General features: G+C 35.6%; 1 protein-coding gene across 1 annotated transcript in view; it reads left to right on the forward strand.

Moving 5' to 3' along the window:
- Window positions 1-25825, forward strand: part of RSPO3 (R-spondin 3) — a 111631-nt gene that overhangs the window by 43552 nt on the left and 42254 nt on the right. Inside the window, exons 2-4 of the mRNA XM_072643238.1 lie at window positions 1082-1273; window positions 4795-4941; window positions 12392-12589. Of these exons, the coding sequence (XP_072499339.1) occupies window positions 1082-1273; window positions 4795-4941; window positions 12392-12589 (537 nt within the window). The remainder of the gene's footprint in view (window positions 1-1081; window positions 1274-4794; window positions 4942-12391; window positions 12590-25825) is intronic.

Consider the following 25825-nt stretch of genomic DNA (forward strand, 5'->3'; position numbering starts at 1 on the left):
CAGGCTGCATGGGCCCTTGGACAATGTTGAACACCACTGCCACAGAGGATAAATTGGAGTAGAAAGAGACTTGAGAGACTAGATATACTAGACCAGTGAGAAGACAACAGTCTAGATGAGAGGGTATGAGGGTCTAAACTATGCCAGAGGCTGTTTAAGTGGAGAGGAAGGGATGTATGTAAGAACAGTTGTAGAGGTAAAAATGGAAAGTGGATATGTGGGTTAGTGAGAATGAAGGATCAATGTGTTGTTTTTTTTTAACTTTGGAGGCAACTAGAGTTAAGTGACTTGCCTAGGATCACACAGCTAATAAGTCTCTGAAGCTGAATCCTGAGTGACTGGAAGTATGGTGGTGCTAATCACCTGCCAGCTAAATCACAAGCAAAAACAATGCCCACGCTTAAAAAAATTGCCTATGAAAACAGATGCAAAACTATGGAAATAACTCATGTGTTACATTTTTTCTAGGACAACAACACCACAAGGCCAGTCTCAAAACTGTCATGGGTTCTGTGTAGTTTCCTGCAATTCCACATTTTTACAAGCTAGAAATGGGTCAAAGATGACTTTGAACATGTTTGAAAGCAATTTTCTGCATTAAAAACACAGTCGTAAAAAATTAAATGATTCAGTAAACATTTACAAAGCACCTACTATGTACAGAGCACTATGCTATGTGCTGGGTATACAGATACCAGGTGTCCAAAAGAAGCTTGCTTCCCACTAGAAAGAAGATAACATGGACTCAGAAAAATAAACATAAAATATAGATGTAACAGGGGCAAGTCCATGGAACATATACATATATACACAAAATAATTAAAAAGTGTTTTCTGCAGTGGAATATCACTGGCGTGATAAGCAAAAGTATCATTTGGGAGAAACATTTGAGTTGCTCCTTGAAGGAGAATACAGATTTTAACAAATGACAAATCAAGAAAGCATTCCCCCAAAGGTCCCCTCCTAATTTCAGAACATGTGAAATACAATTTAGACACTGAGGTACTCTGCACAAGGTATCAGTTCTCTGACTACCCCTGGCTCAAGGGTTGTTTTTCTTTCTCTAAATCTGTTTCCTCAGTGCATCCTAACGTCAGTCAAGGCTGCCAAGGAGGCTGTGCAACATGTTCGGATTACAATGGATGTTTGTCATGTAAGCCCCGGCTATTTTTTGTCCTGGAGAGGAATGGCATGAAGCAGATTGGAGTGTGTCTCTCTTCATGTCCAAGTGGATACTATGGAACACGATCTCCAGATATAAATAAGTGTACAAGTAAGTGCCTCCGGTTCATTTCACCTCGGGGACTCTGTCAAATTGGCAGATCCTCTAACACACTTTTGGCATTAGCATGAAATAAATAATAGTGTTTCTCTGAGAATTAGACCAAGCTCCATTTGCACGTTCCCTTTAGGCTGGGAATCCAACCCAATTCAATGAGCATTCATTTATAGGAATTTTTCATTGCTTACTTACATAAACATCTGTCATTTTTATAATACATATAATAATGAGGCAAAATTGATCTGAGTCTATGGTTATTTTTCTTTGAATTGGGTGAACAGTGCCCTGAGCCTCAACTCATCTATTCTAGTTTTCCTTTACCACTACAGCTCACCACATTTTAAAAGAATTAAAGAATCATGTTCATTTTCTTGTCTGTTTGTTTTTGCTCCAGGAGGGATTTAAGATAAAGTAATTGGAAGTTGTGCTTCAGACAACAAAATATCATTCCGGTCATTCTGTTCTGTTCTTTTCCCTACCAGTTCCAACCCTAAAGCAGACAGATTTTTCTTTAGAGTAATGGTATGTGGACCAACAAGTAAATGACTGTCAAGTGTCAAGTTGCTTCTGATTAAATTCTCTACTTACTATCTAGCTCAGATTCTCTCTTTCTCTTAGAGAACAGAACATGCCTCAGTTCTTACCCAATCATGCCTATAACAAGAATTCTAACCCACCAAATTCATCATTGTCATTTAAAACAATAATGTAAAGGCACTCATAAGAAGGAACTAATCCACAAACTAGTTATTTGGATTAATAGAATATAACTAGTTTGAACATAATGAGAACTATTAAATCTAACTTTTAGCCAATATCAGCCCTATAATCTTTGCCAGCAACAACAATCCTTTTCACTTTCATAATTTTATAACATTTCTTCATATTGTTATTCCCCATCCCCCAGGCTCATCTAGAAATCCATCAACATGAGAGAATATATTTCTAGGGTGATTATGATCTGCTTGTGGGAAAGATTTTTAGAATGCTCATTCTTGGGAGATTTTCAGACCAAAATGTTTCATCTCTCCATACTAATCATGAAATATTTTCAGGGGAGAAGAAATAGAGAAGTCTAGATGGGTAAATTGACCAGTGTCAGGAACTTTTAGGTGAGGAAAATGCTTCTACTAATGTAGAATGGCTACTGATCGGAAATTCTGAGTCTTAGATGCCTGGGGAATAAGAGGTTAAGTGACTTTTCTAGGGTCAGATAATATGTGTCAGAAGAGGGATTTAAACCTAAACCATCCCAATTCCAAATTAGTTATTTTCCACTATACAACATTGCTTCTTATTCATATCCAGAATACATCCTTTTCTTCTAGCTGTAAAACTGTCATCACCTAACATAACAAAATGTACAATGAAATAAACTATAAAGGAATGCTATAGATCCCTTGAAATACTGAGGTAACTGGATACAATTTTCTAACATGAAATGTTTTGTTCCCTTTGAAAGCAAAAAAAAAAATGCAAAGGAATGTTAAAATGTATTAACATTCCACAAATATGAAATAAATTACATTCCTTTTTTTTATTTTCAGCTTCAAAACAAAATAGATTTATTTCATGTTTGGTTTAGTCTAATTCCTATAATGACAAATTGAGATACTTAGGGAGAAAGAGTTTGGAGAGGGGTAGTGTTTACAAGTGTGTATTTTCAACTCTCCATTTGATAAGTACATGAAATACATAGATAACTCAGCAACTTTCCTTTTTTATTCAGCCATAAATTTCTCAGGAACGGTGCATGCTGAACTTGAGCTCTTTTGAGTACTAAAGATAAAAATAATTATATGCACGCATTTGTCTACTGGCATCTTCACAAAAATGTGGCTGAATTTTTTGTTAACATAAGCACAATGAAGCAAGCACTAAGATTTATGTATGTTGAAATGCATTAATTTGTGATTTCGGGAAAAAGACTTATTCTGTATTTGTTCTTAATCTTCTAAAAGATAAAAATTCCAATAAGCTCATTTTAGCCAAGTAAATAGAATTATACGTTAATAGATTAAAAATATGAAATATTGAAATATAAATATGAAACATAAAAATATGAAATATATGAAAAAATCTCACTGGAACACTACTAAAAACAAATGGGAATTCAGAAAGGCAGGATGTTAGAGCAGAAAGCATCGAACCTGGAGTAAAGACCCAATGGATTTTTATTCCTGTTGTTACTAGCTGTGCCCTGTGGCTTGTCATTTAACTTCTCTAAGACTCAGTTTGCTTAAATATAAAATATCAATGAGTAGATAGAGGGACTTCATAGATAAGAGAACTGTCTGGAAGTCAGTTCCAAGTCCTCTGTCTGACATATATAATCTGGGGGTCCATAAGCAATTCTCATCACTTTTTAGCATCCTGGGCAACTCTCTAAGGCTTAGAGTTACAAAGAATTGTTGATTTGTGTCCATGGAGGTAGTTTCCCCACTCAGAGCTCCCTACAATGATGAAATCAAAGGTCTAGACCAAAACAAACAAGCACCAAAAAAGTATAAAAGTGGCACTCCCCAGCTCACAAGATTGCTGTGTGAATCATGCTGAAAAGAAAACTATTGTTATTGTTTGGTTCTGGACCCCATAACACTTGTTTTACACACAGAAATGCTAAAGGGACCTCACTGTGTTTGTCTTAGTGGCATTCCTGTGCCACCGACCTCAAGATACCGTCATGTCAAGGTTCTCGTTTATTCCTTTAAAAGTATTGATATATCACCTTCATTTCTGAATATATCCATTCCCCATTTCTTTCCCAGCAAACTATATCTTACAACAAAGAATAGAAAAGAAAGAAAGAAAAGAAAAGCAAACTAACAAATGATGTAATCTAACAACTCCCAAAGTCCCACAACCCTGTTAGCAAAGAAGGGAGGAAGGTACATTATCATTTTATCTCTTCTTCATCTCTCACCCATTTCTGCTTAGTTCTATGTGGTTGTAGTGCAGCGTAGTGTAAAAGTGTGCTGGATTTGAAGACAGAGGATCTGGGTTTGAGTTCCAGCTCTGCTATTTGCTGCTGTTTGCCTTCAGACAAGTCATTTATCTCTCTGGTCCTCAGTTTGTGTAACAGTAAAATTAAGAGTTTGTACTAAATGGCCAATAAGGTCATTTCCAGTTCTAAATCTATGAACCTCTGTTAAAACATTTTAACTAACTTCTTAAAATAAATCACAGACAGCCATGTCTCCTGATTTTCCTGCCAATTAAACAGCTATGCCTAAAAATCTTCTCTTCCTCACTCACCTCCAAAGAAAAGGATATTTAACAAACCAGTAACTTTGATGTTTAAGGCTACCTTAAAGACAGATATGTATGAACTGTATGACCAGTCTTTTTGATCATATAGAAATCAGTCATTAATTTTGGTCAAAATCATTTGGATCTCAAAATACTTGGTTTAATGTTTACATATAGCTTCAGTTCCTACAATGCAAATTGGGCTCACAATAATGAGTGAGGATCATAAAAACTTAATATGGTTTTATCTTCTTCTATTTCAGAATGCAAAGCTGACTGTGATACCTGCTTCAACAAAAATTTCTGCACAAAGTGTAAAAATGGATTTTACTTACACCTTGGAAAGTGCCTTGACACCTGCCCTGAAGGGTTGGAAGCTAACAATCACACCATGGAGTGCGCTAGTATTGGTGAGGAGAATCTCTGAGCTCATTCTTAATAATTTATAAGAAACCCATTAGGGCAAAGTTTCTATCAGGATTTCACTTCTTAGTAATGAACAAACAAATTAAATGGATAGATAGATAGATAGATAGATAGATAGATAGATAGATAGATAGATAGATAAATGGAAGGATGGATGGATGGATGGATGGAAAGATAGATAGAAACCTTGGTGAAATTCCAATAGTGTTCCTTTCATCCTCTTTTATGAACATATTTTTTCCACATTTCAATGCAAGAGTATGTTGGAATGTCATGTGACATTGAGGGGATTTATAACGTACGTCTAGGGGGTCGCTTTATATGTTTGTATCCTTTACAATCGTGATAACATCATATTGCATTCCTTTTTGTGATGCTCACTCCTGAGACCCATTTTATTTGGATTATCCAGGATATTCTTCTTTTCTTTTTATACATTTCAAACAAGTCTGCCATGGTATAGTGTAAAAGGACCAAAAAAAAAGCTAGATCTAAATCCATCACACAACCAAAGCTGTTCTGTGATCCAGCTGTTGGTTATGTCTTGGGGCTAAGAGAAGTATGAATTCTGTATTGGGCCAAGCAGTGGCCAGGACCAACCAAGGAGAATAATCAAGATTATTTAGGACAAATGCCCCAGGGAGATCAGTCAGAGACCATGAATCTAGAATTGACATAGTTCATGATGTTATGATCTTGCCCTCAAACTGCTTTGCTGAAACCTCCAAGTTACACAGGTTGTTGACTAAAAGAAGGAAGGCTTTGGGATTTACTCACTTTGACAGAATGAGACAGTTCCAGTGTCTGATTAATTACAAGCTGAGTTTCCCAGAGGGAGGGTCCCCAGACAAGCTGTTTGTCTAAATAAGGGATTGCTGTCAGGCCCTATTTTTTTTCTCCTTTAAACGATGTGCAGCTACTACTGCCACAAGTTTGGTGAACACTTGGGGAGCAGATGGCGACCCAAATGAGAGAAGGGCATATTAAATCTGAAGATCCCCTGGGCAAAACCTCTAAGAACCTTTGATGCTGAGATGTTATTGACATGTGCACATAAGCATCATCCCAGTCCAGTCTATGATAGTCTCCAGGTCTCTGCACTGGGGTCCCTGTACTGCTTATTCATTCCATTTTTAAATGCTGGAGGTAATAGAAATAATGTACCTTTTTTAATCACTTCAAGTTTGCTAAGGACCTTTCATTTCAAAATATCTGGAGTAGGATAAAATAGATGAAATGTTTGAGATAAGCTAACAGTCTGTTGGAAAACAAGAATCTCAAAGCCACATATGTTTCATTATGGTTAAAACCAGCTTTCATCTCTTTCTCTCTAAAAAGAAGATACAGACAGAACTGGAAATAGGGGAAAGGTATACAGGAAAATAAGTGCTTTTCTTTGTATGTTCTAGAGGATAAGGAATAGAGACGACAATTTCCAACAAGTGGCAAAGCTAGCAAAGGTTTCCTGAAAATGCCTGGCATTTGTTAACTTTTTTTCTATTTTTTTTAATTTTCTATACCTGGAAAGGGAAGATTTGGAGAGTTCCTTAGTTGGAGAAGATCCATTCCTTGAAAGAAAGCTCTGCTCTCCCTGTTGTCTGTTAACATTGAGCCATCTTTCCCAAACAATGAAATTTTCTCTTCTTTCTTTGACTTTTTGCTCTAAATATTAAACAATAATAAAATAGTAAAATACTTTCATTTCAAGAGGGACTATTTTATTTGTTTTACATGGTAGGATTTGTCCTTAGATAAATGATTTTATACTGTTTAGCAGGCATTAATTAAAGATACTGTGATCTTTTAAAAATGAGACGGTGAACTAAAGTCTCAGACCCTTGTCATTTCAGGGCGGAAGCTAATAACATCTCAGTGATCCTAGAACTTCCATTTACTTTGTCTCTAGAAACTTTCCCATTACATAGCACTTTGTAAACTTTAACGTACTATATAAATGTTAACCATTCGGTAGCTACTGATAATATACCAGTTTCTACTCCTTATCTCTCTTTTGGTTTCCACTCTAGTAGAGATGCTCAGATTACCAGTCTCCACTCAATTTATCTCTTTCCTTCAGCCCCAGCACCATGGGATCACCCTAAGAAAACTTTCCAGGCATTTTATAAGGTGCCATGTTATATTCTCTTCCTGTTATACTGATGGATATGGCTAGTGCTTCATTGTTCACATAGCCCCAGTCTCGTCAGGCATATCAACTCAACCATGAACTTCTTTTGAATCCATTGGGCTGGACAGTATGTATGCTTCCTTTCTCATATCAATCCAAACTAGCACTCTCCGGGATTGAAGAGAAATATTAAGCATACTGGAAAGTTTTTCTAAACCATGCCATTCTTACAATTCAAAAAAGAAATCCTTTGTACAACTTTCTTTTGCAGTATACAGCCTCTATTTGAGCTCAGTGACTAGAAACTCATTACTTTATGAGGTAGTCAATAAACATTTATTAAGTTCCAACTAATGGCCAGGTACTGGGCTTAAATGCTGGAGATATAAAGAAAAACAAAAGATAGTTTCTACTCTAAAGGACCTCACAGTCTAGTGGAGGAGATGCCCTGCTAACAACTACATTCAAACAAGCCACATGAAGGATAAACTGGAAATAATCAACATAAGGAAGGCACTGGAATTAAGGAGGTAGTCCAATTTATTGGTGGACATCCCTAATTGATAGAAAAGTTTTATTTATATTGTGCTATCTACTCATAGCTTCTACCCATCAATTCCTCCAGAGTCCCATAAAACAAATCTACTCCCACTTGCACATGATAGCCATTTGATTATCTTAATTGCAGTGATCACATCCTTCCTCTAAGTCTTCTCTTTTCCAAGCTCTTCTGTTGTTCCCTTCTAGGTACTGTATAGTTTGTCAGTGTTGGACTTGGGCATCATGTAGCTATTAAAATAGTACTACATCATCTACTTTTTTAAAGCAAATGTATTGCAATATTCATTCACATAGAGGAACAAAGTGGTCAAGTCTTGGACTTGAAGTCAGAAAGACCGAAGTTCAAATCTCATCTCAGACACTAACTATGTGACTCTGGACAAGTCACTTAATGTTTCTCAGTCTCAGTTTCCTCATCTGTAAAATGGTGATCATAACAGCACCTACCTCTCAGGATTGTTTCAAAGACAAAAAGAGATCACAGATGTAAAGCTCATTGTACACCTTGAAGCAAGATGTAAGTGCTAGTTATTATGATAATTATCAAACTTGTAATCAAGTACAGCACCGTGAAATGCTCTCAAACCAGATTTCCCCTCCATTTCTCACTTCTGTAATTGATTCCTTTATTTTTAAACCTAAATGCTGGACTTTATCTTTATCCTAGTTTAATTGTATTCTGTTTGCACTGTGTATTAGAGTATCAATATATTTTAAAATCTTGATTCTCTTGTTTAATATGTTAACTATCCCTTCCAACTTCATGTCATCTGAAAATGTGTTAAGCATGTTATATATGTCACTTAACCTTTGTCTGTCTCAGTTTCCTTATCTCTAAAATGGGGCTAAAAACAATAATACTTATACCAAACAATAATACTTATACCCTATGGTTGCCAAGGGAAAGTGAGATAATATATAAGGCTCTTCTCAAATTTCAAAACACTATATAAATACTGTTCATTATTATCATTATCCATTATATCAATGATAAAAATGTTGAACAGCATAGGACCAAGTAAAGACTCCTGAATCACAACATTGAAGATTTTCTTTCAAATTGCTATTCATTCATTAAACTCTTTTGGAATCCAGTCCCTATTCATTTCGGTTGTAGCCAAGATATCTGTGGCACTATCTAATAAACCTGTTGAGAGAAATTAAGTAGGTTTGGAATGATTTATTCTAGTTTAGTGAGTTAAAATTGACTCAGTGATCAATATTTCACTAGTTTTTATCAACTATTTGTTTAATTATAGGTTCTGGAGTTTTGCTGGGTATTGATTTGAAATTTAGTAGTTTCCCAAAATGTATCTTTTTCCTCTTTTTGAAAAATTGAATTACGTTGAGTGTTTTCCTTCTTCTGGCACCCCTCCCATTCTCTATGATTTTTTAGATATTTCTAACAGTGGTTCCACAACCACTTCTGCAAGTTCTTTCAGCACCCTGGGATTTTATTTGTACAGCTCTGGAAACATGAGCTCATTTAAAATGGCCATGTGCTCTTACTATCTTCTCTCCTATTTGGGAATTCAACTCACTCTTGACAATATGAAGATTATTTCTGGCAGAGCAAAAGAAACAGACTAGAAGCTGAAGAGTTCTGTTCTCTCTGTCATCTCACCCAAACAACTGACCTTTCCCTTTCTTGTTTGATTCTTTACTTTAAATATTAAATAACAACAACAATGACAAAAACCCCTTTCAATATTTCGGTTTGTTCTAGTCTTTGTCTTTCCTGACATTATTCTAGTGAGTTTGTTTTTTTTACCACTGTTTTATATTCATCATGGCCTTCTTCAATCTTTTCTATGTGTCTCTTTAAAATGTGAGCTCCTAAGATGTGTCGCCTTCTGTAATCAGATGATTCCCCATTATCTTGACATCTAACAGTATACAAGATTGCAAACATAATTTCATTTATTGGAGCTTACCATTTATCTTGAGGTGTATTTCTTTTGACTTCTCTGAATATAATGTCAGAGTTAGTTTCAGTTTATTTTTTGCAAGAAATCTTTTCATTAAATGTAGGATATATTCAGACTATGTCCTATATCTCCTTCTTTTATAAAAACAAATTCTTGGATGATATTTTTCACATTCTTTGGGGGTTCCCATTTTTCCTACATCACTAGCCAATTATTACTTGTTGGTCAGAACTGAGTCCACTTAATTTGACACAAAATAAGTTTGATTTCATTCCATTTTAAATCAGGAGTAGATTTTTCTTTGGGCTTTGTAACTATTAGTAGAAAATTTTGATGAGTGGATTGTAGTAGTTGTTGTTGCTTATCTACTAAAGAATTTGTGCATGAGGCAGTGTAGGATATGGAATAGAATATGAGGTCATGACCCATAATATAAAAAGTACCAAAGGGGTTGTCAGTGGAAAAAGTTTAAGAAGCCCTGGGATAGAGTACCAAATTGATCGTCAGGAAGTCACAGGTTCAAATCGCACCCTGAACAAGGCACATATCTTTTCAGAGCCTTTTTTTCATCTATAAAAGGAGAATAACAGATTAATTAGATTGTGTGTAGAGTATTTGTAAATATAAACTGCTATCATCATCATCTTCTCATTTTGTTCAACTGAATTCAGATAGAAATGGAGACAAGTTGTTCTTCTGCCATTAGCACAGTGACGAGCACATAGTACATTTTCAGCAGATGCTTGTTGATGAAATGATTAATTCTTTTAAATTTAATGTTCCACAGGTCACTGTGCAGGTGTATAAAATTCATGATTTTTGCATTTATCATCATAATTATCATCATCAATCAATCAATAGACATTTATTAAGCACCTATCACATGCCAGGGACTATACTAAGTATTGAGGATACAAAAAGAGACAAAAGACCTCAAGGAACTTACACTATTATGGAGCTAGAAAATATACCCTTAACTAGAAAGAGGAAATTGTGTTATTTTTTTTTCAGTGGGTAGAATCATTGGACTTTAGACATAGAAGTGACCTTGAAAGTAATCTTGTTCAACCTCCCATTTTATAGATGAAGAAACTGAGACCTCTCAAGATGAAGAGACATAATTTGATAAATAGGAGGAGGAAAAAGATGAGGAGGAAGTAAAAGTTGAAGGTGATTCTAAAAGGAGTTGCATGCATCTCTTTAATGGTCTTGAGATTACATTTACTTCACTATCCACTTCCATTTGTGCATTTAGATGCCTGAAAAGTGGCTGCAAAGAAAAGCACATGAAAAATGTATCATGCATTGGATTTAAATTCCTAGGAACTTTTAAGAGTCATAGTCTTCTTGAGGTTATTATGAGGAATGGTATTCTGCTCAGCAGTGAGGATTTATTAGGATAGGAGGCAACGAGAAAGGTTACTGGCAAAGCCTCCCAGTGGGAGGAACAGTCGATACAATCAGAAAGAGTTAATATCCTGGGTTGCCCCAGGTGTTGTAAGTTAACGTTTTTATGAATAGATATAGAAAAAATGTCTTCTTCCAGATGTTCCTCTTCATCAGTAGAACACAGATCTCCTTCTGTAAGAGTTTAAATGCTATATAACCAAGAAGAAGCAAAGGAAGGGGACAAACTCTCAATAGAACCTTGGGAGTTCCTTTTAGAGATAATCCAGATTCATTTCAGTGACTGATGCTCAAGCACCCAATAGGTCCTTGGCTTGAACAACTGAAGCTGACCCCAGGAGGAGAAAACCTGCCACACAAGCATTAATATGACAGAGAGACAGACAGACAGGAAGGGAGGGAGAGAGAGAGACAGAGAGGAGTCACAATGACCTGGGCTCACGTCTTACCTCTGACACCTACTTGCTGTGAGCCTGGGAAAGTTATTGAGTCTGCTTGTCTCAGGCAGCTTTGGAAAGCTATCGGCTTCTGAGAAGATGTTGACTGATCTGCTTTAGTAGAGCATGTTTCATCAGGAAGCTTTCAATGCCAATGAAATCACAAGTCTGGTTAGACAGATAGATAGACAGATAGATGGATGGATGGATAGATGATAGCTAGCTAGCTAGCTAGATAGATGAGAGATATACACACATATGTGTGTTGTATTGTATATATACATGTATATCCATGTGTGTTCATATGTATATGTGCATGTATGTGCTTGTATGTGTACAACCATACTGTATTATATACACATATTTCTAAATGCATCCATGCATATATGTACATGTATGTGTATGTGTAATTGTATATATGTATCTGTTAAGTATAGACATGTATGCATATGTTCAAATATGCCTGTATATATTTATTCATTCCTTCATTGTTTGTTTATTTAATCAGAGAATGGAATAGGAAAATGGAACTCCTTATCTCTGTGCTGGTCAGAGAGCACTTTTTCTGCAGCTTATAGTCTTTAATATACATCTACATCTACACCAACATATATACGTGTATATACATATATATATATAATATATATACATACATATGCCATTCTCTTCTTGTTTCTCTCCTTCCATCCTATACCTACAGCTGCAATACATGCATATATTATATATGTTCATATATAATGTATGTATCCATACACATTATGCCATCCTCTTCTTGTCTTTCTCCACCCTTACACCCTCCCCTTTATTTTTTCTTATTTACTCCAGTTCATGTCACCCCCCCCCCTTCAAGTTTGAAGGAGTTCTCCTTTCGAAGTTCTGATGAAAAAAAGAGTAAAAAGAACCTGTCCACTTACTTTAGAATAGTAAAAATGGTTGTTAGCTAACTCAGGATGCTTCTACTGTTCCGTTACAGTGCACTGTGAAGCTAGTGAATGGAGTCTGTGGAGCCCATGTACAAAAAAAGGAAAAGCATGTGGTTTCAAAAGAGGGACCGAAACACGGGTCAGAGAAATCATACAACATCCTTCTGCAAAGGGCAACCTGTGTCCACCCACGAGCGAGACGAGAAAGTGCGTGGTGCAAAGAAAGAAATGTCCAAAAGGAGAACGAGGTACAACAATCAAAGCCAAATGCATTGTTTCTGTTTTCAGTTCCCATGATTTGACACAGTATGATCACTGCCAAAATTGTCTCACCTATCTGTCACTTCAACAACACTAGCTCTCCATCAGCTCTTACCTACAGCACGGTAGACAAATGTTAAGGCTTGAAAAGGATTCTTTCAATTTGCAGGTTCTGTTTGTTATAAGAGGGAAGGAGGAAGGTGTGCTAGATAGTCTGCCTCAGCGTTACAAAGGCCAAGCAGGATTCAAGTTCTTACCCTGATGCATAGGTTCGTGTGGCCCTGGGCAAGTTATTTAATTTCCCAGTGACCAGAGAGGTTCTCTAAGACTATAAGTTACAAATGAGTTGCCAATATGCATTTGTGCAAGAAATTTTATCACTAAGAGTCCCTAGCTACAGAGGAACTAGGTGGCCCAATGACAATGCTGGGCCTAGAGTCAGGAAGACCCGAGTTCAGCTCCAACCTCAGATACTTACTAGATCCGTTATCCTGGTCAAGTCACTTATTCTTTATCTGACTCAGTTCCCTCAACTGTAAAATGAGGATAATAACAGCACCTGTCTTCCAGGGTTGTTATGAGGAACAAATGAAATATTTGTAAAGCACTTAGCACATAGTAGATGCTTAAAAAATGTCTGTTTCCTTCTTTCCTTCTCTACACCAATGAAATCACAGATCATCTCTTCCCAAAAAAACTTCGAATAGTTCTACAAGAAGCTTCTTTTTAATGTCACTTTTGTGTGATACATACCTAATTGTTCTCAGGATGCAAGAATCAGAGTATTCTTATATGCAGAACTCACATAAGGTAACCATCGATAATATCCCTTTAGAGTTGAAGTTCTGGACCTCTAGCTACTATGGGAAAACACAAATTGAGTTCTCACCATTTAGGTTACATTACAGCGGCTTTTTAAAAATAACATTTTATTTTTCCTCGAATTACATATTAAAACAATTCTAGCACTTTTTTAAGGTTTTAACTTCCAAGTTCTATCCCTTCTTTTCTGCCTCTCCTTTCCCCACCAAAACGGTAAGCAATGCCATATAAGTTCTACTTGTGCAATCATGTAAACCATTTCCATATTAGTTAACTTTTTGTACAAGAAGACTTGAATTTAAAAAAAAGAAGGAAAGGAAAAAAGTGAAAAATTATATGCTTGAATCAGTATTCAGATAATGTCAGTTCATTCTCTGGAAGCAGATAGCATGCTTCATCATGAGTCCTTTGGGATTGTCTTGGACTATTGTATTGCTGAGAATAGCTAAGTTAAACCACTTACGTGCACTAGCAACTAGAAAGCCATCCATCCAGTGATGACAGTGGTGAACAGACACCAATAATTCTCTTTTACTTCCCCATATTGCCTACAGACGGGAACAGAGGAATTGCGTGGTAAACCGGTTAATTAAAAATTACTTACAAAACAGTGAAATTTTTACAAAGGTACTTTGAATGTATTTTTTAAATAATAACTATGTAAAAGAAGGATCCTCACATGGAGTGAGTACTGTATGGGTACAATGAAGCCTAATGTCAACAAAGCTAAGTACATGCTGAAGGGTCAGTAGGGGGCACTTCAAGGCATCCACACCAACCCCCATTTATCTTCACTTTTAGGCTCGTTTCCTAGCTATGTTTCTGGGTTTATAAGTAGTCTAGGGAGAGTCCGGTTATGTTCAATTTTACCACAAATGCCAAAAACTTCTCTCTAATCAGCTCTCCCATACCCCAGTCCAGTCTAAGAAAAATCTCTTATCCCTTTCTGTTAGCTTCATTTTCCCCAAATACATGGACTTTAGTAGCATTAAAATAGTATTTTTAAAAGAAAGAGCATTCCTTTCAGGGAAGGGGACAATAACCATGGTGTGGCCTGGACTTTGTTCTCATCAACCGTTGTAGAAGCAGGTTTCAGTCAGTTGCCCATGCTCTTCCTCTTGTCTGTCCCTTGCTTTCTCCTCTAGTCTCACTCTTGTCCATATGAGGACCTCACTGTAGCACTTGGTCTTGACCCACTGTTCTCTGCAATTAATGTCGAGGGTCAGCATGCCCATGCCAAGCTCTTTGCAGGTTTGGCAGGCCATGCAAAGGCCTGGGCACAGGCACACTTCCTACTTCTCTAAGCTTCCTAGTGATTTTTCCCTAAAGTAAAGGTCCTTAGGCTTTTCTGTCTACTTGCATATCCTTTAGCAAGTGGTCCTACAGTGGGGTCTCAATGACAATATCACTGGAGGATAGTATCACATATGTTTTTTAAATAACCAGCTACTCCAATATTTCATGAATATGGTTAAAAAATAAACAAAATCTCATCATTTCCATGTATTTGAAGAATTAAATGATTCTGTATCAATGCTAGTTTCTCATGCCCCATCCTAATATAGAAGAAATAGGCTATTCCATATAATTTAGTTTGAGAAATCTGGTTTGGAAGGGCCAAATTTTTGATCTTTAACAAAATTTTTTTTAAACTTTCCCCAAAAAAATTACAAATGGAGATTGTGACGCTGTCGTCATTGATGATTATCCAGTGAAATTTCAGAAAATTGATTCAAATAACTATTGCTGATTTATATGTGTGTAAATCTACTTATCTAGGCAGTCCACACAGATGGGATTTAAACTAACAAACTTTATTTTATGATATGTTACATAGACCTGTCTATTGATTCTATGGGTCCTTTAACTGGGTCTAAAGAGGAGTGCTGGATTGGTTTGAAAGTACAAAGAGCTTTATGATAAAAAATAAAAAAGCTTTTTGGCAGCATTTGAGTTCTTGAAGCTTTCTGTTAGTCATTTTGTAATTAACTAGTTATTCCTGTTAGGTCTTGAAGCCACTGGGTTTTTGAGGGGATTTTAGAGATTTGCAAAAATTAAAATAAATAAATAACATTTTAAATAAAATTTAGTATGAGAAATGAAAGTTGGCTAATGTGGTGGGCCTTTCTGGCACTTGTTACCAGTTAATTAAAAACATCTCAGATTTAAGATGTAGGATTTGGCAATCAAACATTTCATCACTCCAGTTGTTGGCACTTTCCCGTTAATGTTTTATTTACTTATGTTTACTAAAATGAATTACAGGTGCTTTTGTCTTTCCATAAATATACTAAGTTAATCAGCATTTAATATCATTTTCTTTTGTGATATAAGGTCAATAAAGTATCTCTATGGTGGGCAAATACAAATCAATTGCTATTTACATCTGTTCCTTGGGGTTAGAATGTTGGTCTACAAAAATACATCTTGCTAGCATTTAGTTGACTTAAATATCAATGTTAAAAATGTATACTTTTTAAACTAATGATTCATGAAATAAACAGTCCCATAAAATGGTAGTTTATGACTGTGATGTGAGATTAAATATTGGTTACTAGAGAACAATTAATAGTTTCTTTCCATTCACCCCTGACTTCTTTCTTCTTCCTTTTTTTCCTAACTCTTTCCTGTGGTTAGTAGGCATAACATTTAGGATCTTAAGCACTGAAGAGAAAGAAATATGAAGCTAAAAATAGGATGATAAAATTTGGTGTGAGGTTCTCATCATGCTATTACAATGGATAATTTAGCAAACAAATGTAGAGATTATTTTTGCAGACAAAATCCAAGAGTTAGGTCAACTCTGTATTTCTTTATTCACCCATTGTGTACCTGCTTTTCCATATCTGAACCCCCTCATATACCTACTACTTTTCACAGAATCAAGGATGGAAGGATACTTGAAGTCTCTCAAAATCCTCCTTCTTTCACATCAACTCTCTCTAATCACTTCCCTCTCTAATATGTTCCAGAGTTTAACAATCATTCTAAAATTATCTTAATATCAACTTATCAAGTATCTTTTTTTTACTTATATAAACCTACCAGAAAAGCCATTATAGCTTGGAGGTTCCACTAGAGCATGTATCAAAGTGGACTATATCAATGTGAGCTTGGATTTTTTTTAATGAAACAACTGAAAGACTCTTACTGTCATCAACTAATTTGTGATATCAGAAATAAAAATATATATATATACATAGAAAAAATGCAAATCAAATGAAATATTTCCCTCCTCTGATTCCGTCTCATTAAAAATGGAATTTCTCTAAGAAAATTATCTTTTGTTATTAGTAGTACTGGCATTAGGAAAAACATAAAGCATCTGCATGAGAAGCAGCTTATATTTGTGATAAAAAGCTAGCCCTACAAGTCCATTGTGAACCCAAGACTTGTGTTCAAGCCTTACTTCTGACACACACTGCCCATGTGACCGTTGGAACATCCCTTAATTCTCAATGGCCCCATTCAATTCTCTAAGACTAAAATTGCAAAGTAGGTGCCAGTGTGCATAAGTAGAAGCAGTTCCCAAACTGGAAGTTCCCTATACCAATTAATTCTGATGTTCTATCCAAAACCAAGCGAACAAATATTAACTGCAAAGAAAAGAATAATATCAGATGACAGATGTGCTTGTATCTGCCACTAAAACAGACCTTTACATGCTTGAAGGAGACTCCTGGGGATCCATGAAATTCTAAGAATTCAGGAAGGCCTGTTTATGGTTGGGGAAAAAGATGAGGAGGGAGCTTACAAAACTTATCTGAGGGAAATGATTCAGGGTACGTCACTGAATCAGGCATAAGAGATTGATACACAGAAAAGGTAGATAATTTATACAAAGAAAACGTGAAGATCATAGGCACGGCACTATCAGCTATGTTCTTATTACTAAGCACCATGTGTCAAAATGAAAACAAAATAATAGAGCCTAAAAACGTCTTCAAAATGAATGAGGAATGTAAGCTATAAAAAGTGATACACTAGAGATGGGTCATATTGTTCCTACATGAGGTAGTTGCTTTCCTTTTGGACAGTACTCTGGAAAAGTAGATGGTAAAGGTTCAGTGTATCTATATTCTATCCCTGTCTAGAATATTTCCATCCAAAGATTCTCAGGGAGACAAATATCATAGTTTAGTCTCCAAGCTAAATCTGATTTCCTGTCGGACACTGGATGTGCTTCCTATTTATTCATTGACCATTTGGGACCGTTGCTCTTATTCTGATATGAGACTTAGTCTTATATCAGAACTTACTTTCCCCTTGGTTCCTATCTTTAATTTAAAAAAAAGTCATAATACTACTTCTCAGCTGCTTGCAGCTGTTTCCATCCAGAGCCTATCCCTGTTGAATAATATTTGTGTAATGTCTAAAATGAATTTTGGGAAAGTACCACATAATCTGAAGAATTGTAAAGGCTAAAGTCCAAACATCAAATTGAAATAACAGCAATAAGGGACAATGAACTCTATATCATCATCAATTTATTTTCATCATGCACTCAATAGGTAGTGATATTTCTCTCTCTCTCTCTCTCTTTCTCTCTCTCTCTCTTTCTCTCTCTCTTTCTCTCTCTCTTTCTCTGTCTCTGTCTTTCTCTCTTTTTCTGTCTGTCTCTGTCTCTCTGTGTCTGTCTCTCTGTGTCTGTCTGTCTCTTTCTCTCTCTCCCTTTCTTTCTAAAAAATTAGATCTCCTTATTTCACCCAGGGTAGAAGTACAGGAGCTGCTCATAGGCCCAGATCCCTTCTGACTGATCTATCACTGTAGAGCTTTGACCTCCTCCATTTCAAACATGGACTAATTCACTCCTCTCTAGATGACCTGGTACCTCCCCTCCCGCCTGCCATTCCAAGGGGATGACCATATGAATAACAAATTTAATGTGGACACCTGATCAGCTTAGACCCCTGCAGCTTGGAACTACAACTCAAGAGAGCTATCATCTTTGACTTCCAGGTAGATAGGATTACAAGTGTGTACCACCATGCTGGGCCATGTTTCTAGGTTTTATGGAGTTTAGGGTTACAAAATATAGAAATGTGATCCAAGACACAAGGAACTAAATTAAGGAGATAGGAGGTGAGGGAATAGACTGGCATACAACCAAATCAGAGAAATAGAGACAGAGATGCAAACAAACAGCTGCATATTATGTGGGAAAAGAAACATTATAGATACATATATATAGATATAAACATAATATATATAATATTTATTCACATTTCTAATAAGTTCAGAATAGTTTGATGAATGAGATAAATTTTGAATGAATTGCTGATGACTGAATGGTAGGTTATTTGTCAGTCTGAGAGAGCTATTATAACATAAAGGCCAGGAAAGGATCTTAGAATAATAGCCCATGTGTATATATAGTATGTTTTCATTTACAAGGTGCTTTACAGTTTACAAAGTGCTTTCTCTACATCAGGACTATGGAGTAGGTAGGGTAGGTATTATTGTTCACATTTTAAGGAAAAAACAGAGGCTCAAAGAGACTAAATCGATTGCCCAATAGTCCCATGGCCAGTGAGCAAAAACAGGACTCAAAGCAAAGTCTCCACATTCCAAATCCAATTTTTTACCCCTGCATCATATTGCCCCTCAGAAACTTGAGCCTGACTCATGAGCTGCCAAGAGCAGGGTTCAGGCCAGGGACCTTTAGTCAAATGTTCTTCCAACTGAGGATTGTCAAAGAAAAGGATCAAATCCTAGGAGAGCAGGGATTGTTGTTTTGTTTTCATTTGGAGAGGGAGTAAAAGCTGAAGAGGAGGACAGGAAAGACTAATCTTTTTCCTGAGGTGGAATTAAAAAGTACAAAAGAAAAATATTTAAATTACAAAATAATTGAAATATTAAAGGCATCATTCGAATTCTGAGGACAGAAAAATAAATATAGTAGTCATTAAAAGAATATAAAACTCCTTTATATATTTGCATATTCTCAGGAACATTTTTTAATTGATAGGAAATGTTTACAAAATAATGTTTTCGCTTATAACAGAGGTCACTAATTTCCAAAATAGTTTCCTTCATAATTTGTAATTGGGAATCTCCATTCTAACAATAATAAATGTCTAATTCAGCAAAAAGAGACTCTATTTTTGGACACCATACCAGGAGAATTTGAATATAATATAGGTCAATTCATTTTCCCACAAACAACTCCATAGGGTAAAACCCCATTCAGCTTTATGTACAGCCCAAATCTTATAGGTTCTCCATGAAGTACACGTTAGTCTTCTGTTCCAAAACCAGAATCATAAGAAGGCAAAATGTGACAAAAGATGGAATGGGGACAAGATTAAATACAGGAAATGGGTTCCACAAGCATGAGCTATTGCTCACCTTCCACCATTCCCACTCTCACATCTAAAGCTAAGTCCATCCCTAAATACCCAGAGTAAGTGTCTTTTGGGCCAATGCAATTTGAGTGAACTGTTGCTCAGAGTCAGAGTATAGCCCTTAGGTAAATCTAGATTATACAAAATCAGACTAATGCTGGGACAATCTTTGGTGAAGAGAACTGTGCAGAAGTGAAGCAAAAATGACTGCTTTGTGTATCTAGACATAGCCCAAGGATGAATGCAAAAATTGCATTTATTGAAGCATTTTGTTGTGCGGTCGTTTTTTAGGACTACTCTTTCCAGTTGGGGTTTTCTTGACAAAGTTAGTGAAGTGGTTTGCCATTTCCTTCTCCAGCTCATTTGATAGATAAGGGAACTGAGGTAAACAGAGTTAAGTGACTTGCTCAGGGTGGCACAGCTAGCAAGTGTCTGAGACCAGATTTGAACTTCGGAAGATGAGTTTTTCTGACTACAGGCCCACTACTCTATGCAGTGAGCCACATACCTGCTTTACTGTAGCATACAAGTAATTTTATTTCAATATATTTAATTTCATTATGCCACATAAAATAATTAGACAGAGAGCTCAAAAAATAACCCAGAGTGAAATATTGTTAATCTCAAAATAAAGGTAATATTTACCTTTGTTAAATTAGATATTTCATTTTATTTACTTTTTGATGTTTTCCTTTGATACAGTTTTTATGTTGATCTCTGAGATTCACTTCTCATATTTCTATTGGTATGCAAAGACTTATCCATAGATCCTAACTTTTTTTTACTATTCCAAGTTGTAGCTACTGCAAATTTAGACAACTCAATGTCACATTTTTTAGTTATTTCAAGTCCCAGCTCCCCCGCTTACTATGCATGACCTTGGGCAAGTCAATCTCTCTGAACTTTAGTTTCCGTATCTACAAAATAGGAATAAATAATGTATTTTAAGGATAAAATAAGGTAATGGATCTGAAAGTGCATTGTAGCCATAAAACATATTGTTACAGATGAATTATTTCCTATTATACCATAAAGTGTAATGAAGACAGAAACCATGTCATTTCTGTTTGTATCTCTATCAGTTTCTAGTGAAGTGCTCTGCATGTAGAAGATTCTTAATAAATATGTTTGTTTAAATGTTTTGTTAATGATTTTTATCTTTACATAAAATTATTTCCCACCCATTCTCTCCCTTGTGAAAAAGAAACATTCAGTGTAGAATGTGACCAGCAATGTTGTAACAATATTTTGTCACTTTTTAGCTGTGAAGAATATATTTTTCATTATCCCTTCCCTAGGACCTTAATTGACTTTTGTATTATTCAGAGTTGAACTTCCTATGAGTAATCTTTCATACATTATGTTGTTATAAATGTGCATAATGTTTTTTGGTTCTGATTATTTCCATTTGCATCCATTCCTATGTCTATTCCCATTTCTCTGAATTCTTCATATTTTTTATTTCTTACTGAACAATACTAATCCATTCATATACCATAGTTGTTTTTTAATCTTTTAAGTTTATTGGTATGTGTGCAATAGTGCTTCAGACACCATATGCTTTTTCTCCCTTTTAACTACAGCTATTGCCACCGTAAGCAGAAATTTTTATTTTAAAAAAAATCTAATGTGTTTTCGAAGAAGATTTCAAGAAAGTGAGGCACCTATAAATGAATATGATAAGAATAAAACTGGAAAAAATCTAACTAAAATTGCAGAGGTTTATTTTTTTTGCAGTATAGCAAGTTGTAATCATACATATCATTATGCTGTAGGGTCACAGAAATGGAAGGAGCCTAAAGAAGTCATCTAGCCTGTTCTCCCAGAGGCACTTACATCACCTCTAATAATCTTCTTTTCAAAAATCCATTATGGAAAGGAACTTGTTTTTTAGTGTTTGATGGCTTTCATGATCAATAAGATAAATAAAAGAGTGAATCCACTTCATTGTCTTTTGTAGAAGAGACTAGATAGAGGTGATAACTAAATACTCTTAATTTGCTACAATTCTTGGTGATTTATTTGCCTTCTCAACTCCAAGTTAAATAGCTCCAGTAGGCTAGACCATGCCTTAGAGATCTTATAATTCTATATTTTTCTAATCACTATTATTTTTTGATGAGCTCATTTTAATATTTTTCATCTCTAGTAAGAGCTCATCAAATTCTTGAATCAGAGTCTGATCAATACTTATAGAAAAATTATCATGCAGTTTCTTTTTTAAAATTACCCTCTTTTCTTTCTTTTCTTTTTTAATGGCCTATCTCTGTCTCCTTTCTCACTCCCACCTACCCTCAAATGAAAAGAAAAAAAAAAGAAAACCTTTGGAACAAATACGCATAAAGTAAAACAGTTGCCTACATTAACCATGTACAATGCAGCTTCTATAGTGTTTTTCATTGTGTTTAGTAGGAAAGAATGACTAAGTATGCACTGAACTAAATTAGCAATACCATCTTTTTTATGTATATAACAACCAGAGATCATCCAAGTACAGTACCACTCAGTAAAGAAAAGCACCTTTTTTTTCCTTGTGATGCTAAAACATAAGAAATATTTCTCATCACCATATACCTTTTCGTTAATAATCAGGGATTTCCTATCTTATGCTTGTGTTGGTTGTTTTCCCTTCTTGACCTCTTGACCCTACTTGATACCATGTTATTTCTTTCAGGTCAGTTCCCCAATAACTAGGCAGTCCTCCTGAAGTCTAATCTTCAAAGGTGATAAAGACTTTTACCACCTTTGCCAGTTTAACGAAGGTACCCTCTAGTATAATAATGAAAAAGTTGAATAGCATTAGTGTTAATGCTAGGACAGTCCCCTGTAAAATACCATGTTTTTCATGAAATTAATATTGAATCACAAATTCCCCTTTGCAACGATCCCATCTGTTGTTCCATGTTTTAATTGAACACTTACACAATTGTTCAGAGAGTATGCAGTTAACTATCTTATGAGGTCAAATAACTATCTTTCTAGCAGTGGATATTAGGAGCAGAGAATTTAGAACTGGGAGTGATCTTAGAGCTCAGTAAATGCCACCCCTTAATTTTACAGAAGATTAAAAAAAGATTGGCAAAGATTTTATTACTTGGAATAATAGAAGAGTACTTTAGCACTGTAAGGGACCTTAGAAATCATTTAGTCCAAAGACCTCATTTTGTAGATGAATAACTGAGGTTTAGAGACTTATTCAAGGTTGGACAGGTAGTCACTAGCAGAGCCCAGATTCAAATCCAGGTTGTGCGATGGCTGACCCAATGTTCTTTCTGCTACTCCACTTTTCCCCATATCAGTACCAGCTCTCTTGATTTGCCTTTAGAAAATGTCAATGGGAGTTTTGGGGGTTTTTTTCAAACATCTTGTGTAATGGACTAAAGTTGCAAGGCTTTGAAGAAAAGCCCTTGCCAAACATGGAATTGGCCCTTCCATTGACGCTTGCAACTCTGGAAATTGCTTAAGTACTACAAACTCCTCAGGAATCACTATGATGAAAGCAGAACCACTTTCACTCTTCCATGATATGATCAGTGATCACATTCGTCCCTGCACTGAGGTCCCCCTGTTTTGAAATGGCTGCCACAGTATAGTTCCATACATGAGGTTTCTTTTTCTGGAAGTTTCTTGTGATATCTTAATTGTATCAATAGATGCACTACAGAACCTATCAGGCAGTTGTCAGTATAATACCATGATATTCATACTGTCTGAAAAACCCTTTAAGTCCTGTTCTCAAAGTGATAAGCAGTAGTATGTCCTACTTAGATCCTGGGCACTATTGGTAATTTTTTTTAGTTTGCTTGCCAGCAAGAAGAATGTGATGGTAATACTCTAGCCATGTGGGAGGCTAATGCTATTTAATTTTAAAATTTTGTGACGGACAGAATCAAAACCTTTGATTAAAAAACAAGTCAAGATGTTTATATCATGGCAAAAGTGGGTCAACCAGCTAATGTCCACCAACAGTCAGCTAATTAGTAGAATGCCTATGTTGATATTTTTGTTCTCATACTCATGGTTTATTCATTTAGCTGATAGCTTCTGTCTTCGTTAGAGCCAGTTAGCACATAACAAGTATATTTGTTTAAGCTGAGAAAATTTTAAATTGTGTTTATCGTTCTGAAGGCTAATTGATGTATTTTATTTTTTGGCTACCAGTTTGATGTCAAGATATGTTTGGGAAATGACTTGAAAGGAGTTAAATTGATAGCTAGGGGCCATGGGACAGGTATAAGCTAACTGGCCCAGTTGAGAATTGACCCACAACCTTGGCTTGATTTGTACCATGCTCAATAGATGAATTGTCTGTGAATGAAATAATATTTCAAATGGATACTTTGGACAGTATCAACATTAATTGAAATTCTCTATCTCCCCCCAAAAAATTCAGAAAAAAGATCCCTTGGCCTTTGCCAATTTTTAAAAAAAATATCTCTAGCAGAGGTGATTTTCTTCATTTCATACTTCTTTCCCATTCTTTAGAGTAGTGAAGGGGCCACTTGAGACTCACTGTCATGTCAGAATACCCTCTTTTATACTTTACACATTCCAAAGTCCTTGGGACAGAATAATTACTATATTCTATTATCAGGTTGTTGAGTTCCATCTCCCTAACCTCTCACCAGCTACTGAACGACCAGATTTCAAAGAGAAATAGTTAATTTCCCCATATGTACTATCTAGATAACTAAAATAGTAATCATAACTCACATTTATAGTTATTCATAGTATATAAAGCATTTTCTTCACAATAATCTTAGGAAATTGAGACTTAGCAAGCTTAAGTAGCTTCCCCACATAGCAAGTAAGTAACTGGATTCAGATTTGAAATTATGTATCCTGACCACAATTGATTTTAATTAAATGAACTATTTCTTTGTGACATCATAAGAACAGAGAAAATCTCTTAATAAATTCTTAAATATTTAAGTATAGGATAGGTAATTTAAAATGTTCATTCAATAAATATGGATTTTTCTCTCCAGTGGTTAATATTTGTGGGTTCTACTCAAACCCATGCACATAACATAATAGGATCCACATTACAAGCACCATAAAGCAGGTATAAATGGCTCTCATACCTGTACCTGGAAGAACAGAATTCAACATCATCTTTTTAGAGCCTCTTAATCCATCTTACTCTCTACTACTTATTCATTTTATCTCGAATTCCCATTTTCTTCAATTTAAAAATTTCATTTCATTCTCATTCTATTTCTTTAAATCATTTTCCTTCAACTTCTCCTCTTCTGATATCCCACTTCAGAAATGCCCTTCCTTCACCTTGTCAATTCTTTAATTTAATCATTTAAAGATATAGCAATCAATCACCAAAACAATCAACTTTAGATGGGCATGTGTTCATGTACACCTAACATACATATGCATGAGAGCCATAAGTAGGATGAGGCAACTGAGGCTTTACCTAAAAGGATCAAAATTCAGAGGGTACTGACAACACTTCCAGTTGTTCAGATTTATAGAAACAAATGAGTTTCATGGAGAATTAGTAAGAATAACTAGTTAAAATAAGAAGTTACCAGATGGTCACAATTCAGATAAACTCCTTCCTAGTCTGACCCCCATCCTATTTCCCTATCATAGTAGTAGAACCTCCACAGCACAAGCTTTGTGGTATCCTAAGATCTCTGCCACTCTCCATCCCAAATTAATTGACCATTTGCCCTAGGCATTAAACTTTGCAGTTTTGGCTCTGTTATATATTTAAATGTACTCATGTACATCCACTTATATACACATGTACATGTGTGTATATATATGTATATCTGCATGTATACATATGTGTGCCCTTTTTATGAAATTCTGCTAGATTTGCTCTCTCACCAGTCTTGCTGGAAGCAAAAGTATAGCTGATAACCATCAAGGAAAAGAAAATTAAAAAATATTTTTGTGTGTTATCTATACCTTTTAGCCAGGATGCACATCTTCGGCACAAAACATAGGGTATTTTTCATTTAAACAAACCTTCCTCACAGTTTTTGAATTCTAGTAAAAATGTCTCCATTCTCTAGAATGTGGCTAGTGAACAAAATG

This window comes from Notamacropus eugenii, chromosome 2 (genome assembly GCF_028372415.1).
Source record: "Notamacropus eugenii isolate mMacEug1 chromosome 2, mMacEug1.pri_v2, whole genome shotgun sequence".
NCBI classification, from domain to species: Eukaryota; Metazoa; Chordata; class Mammalia; order Diprotodontia; family Macropodidae; genus Notamacropus; species Notamacropus eugenii.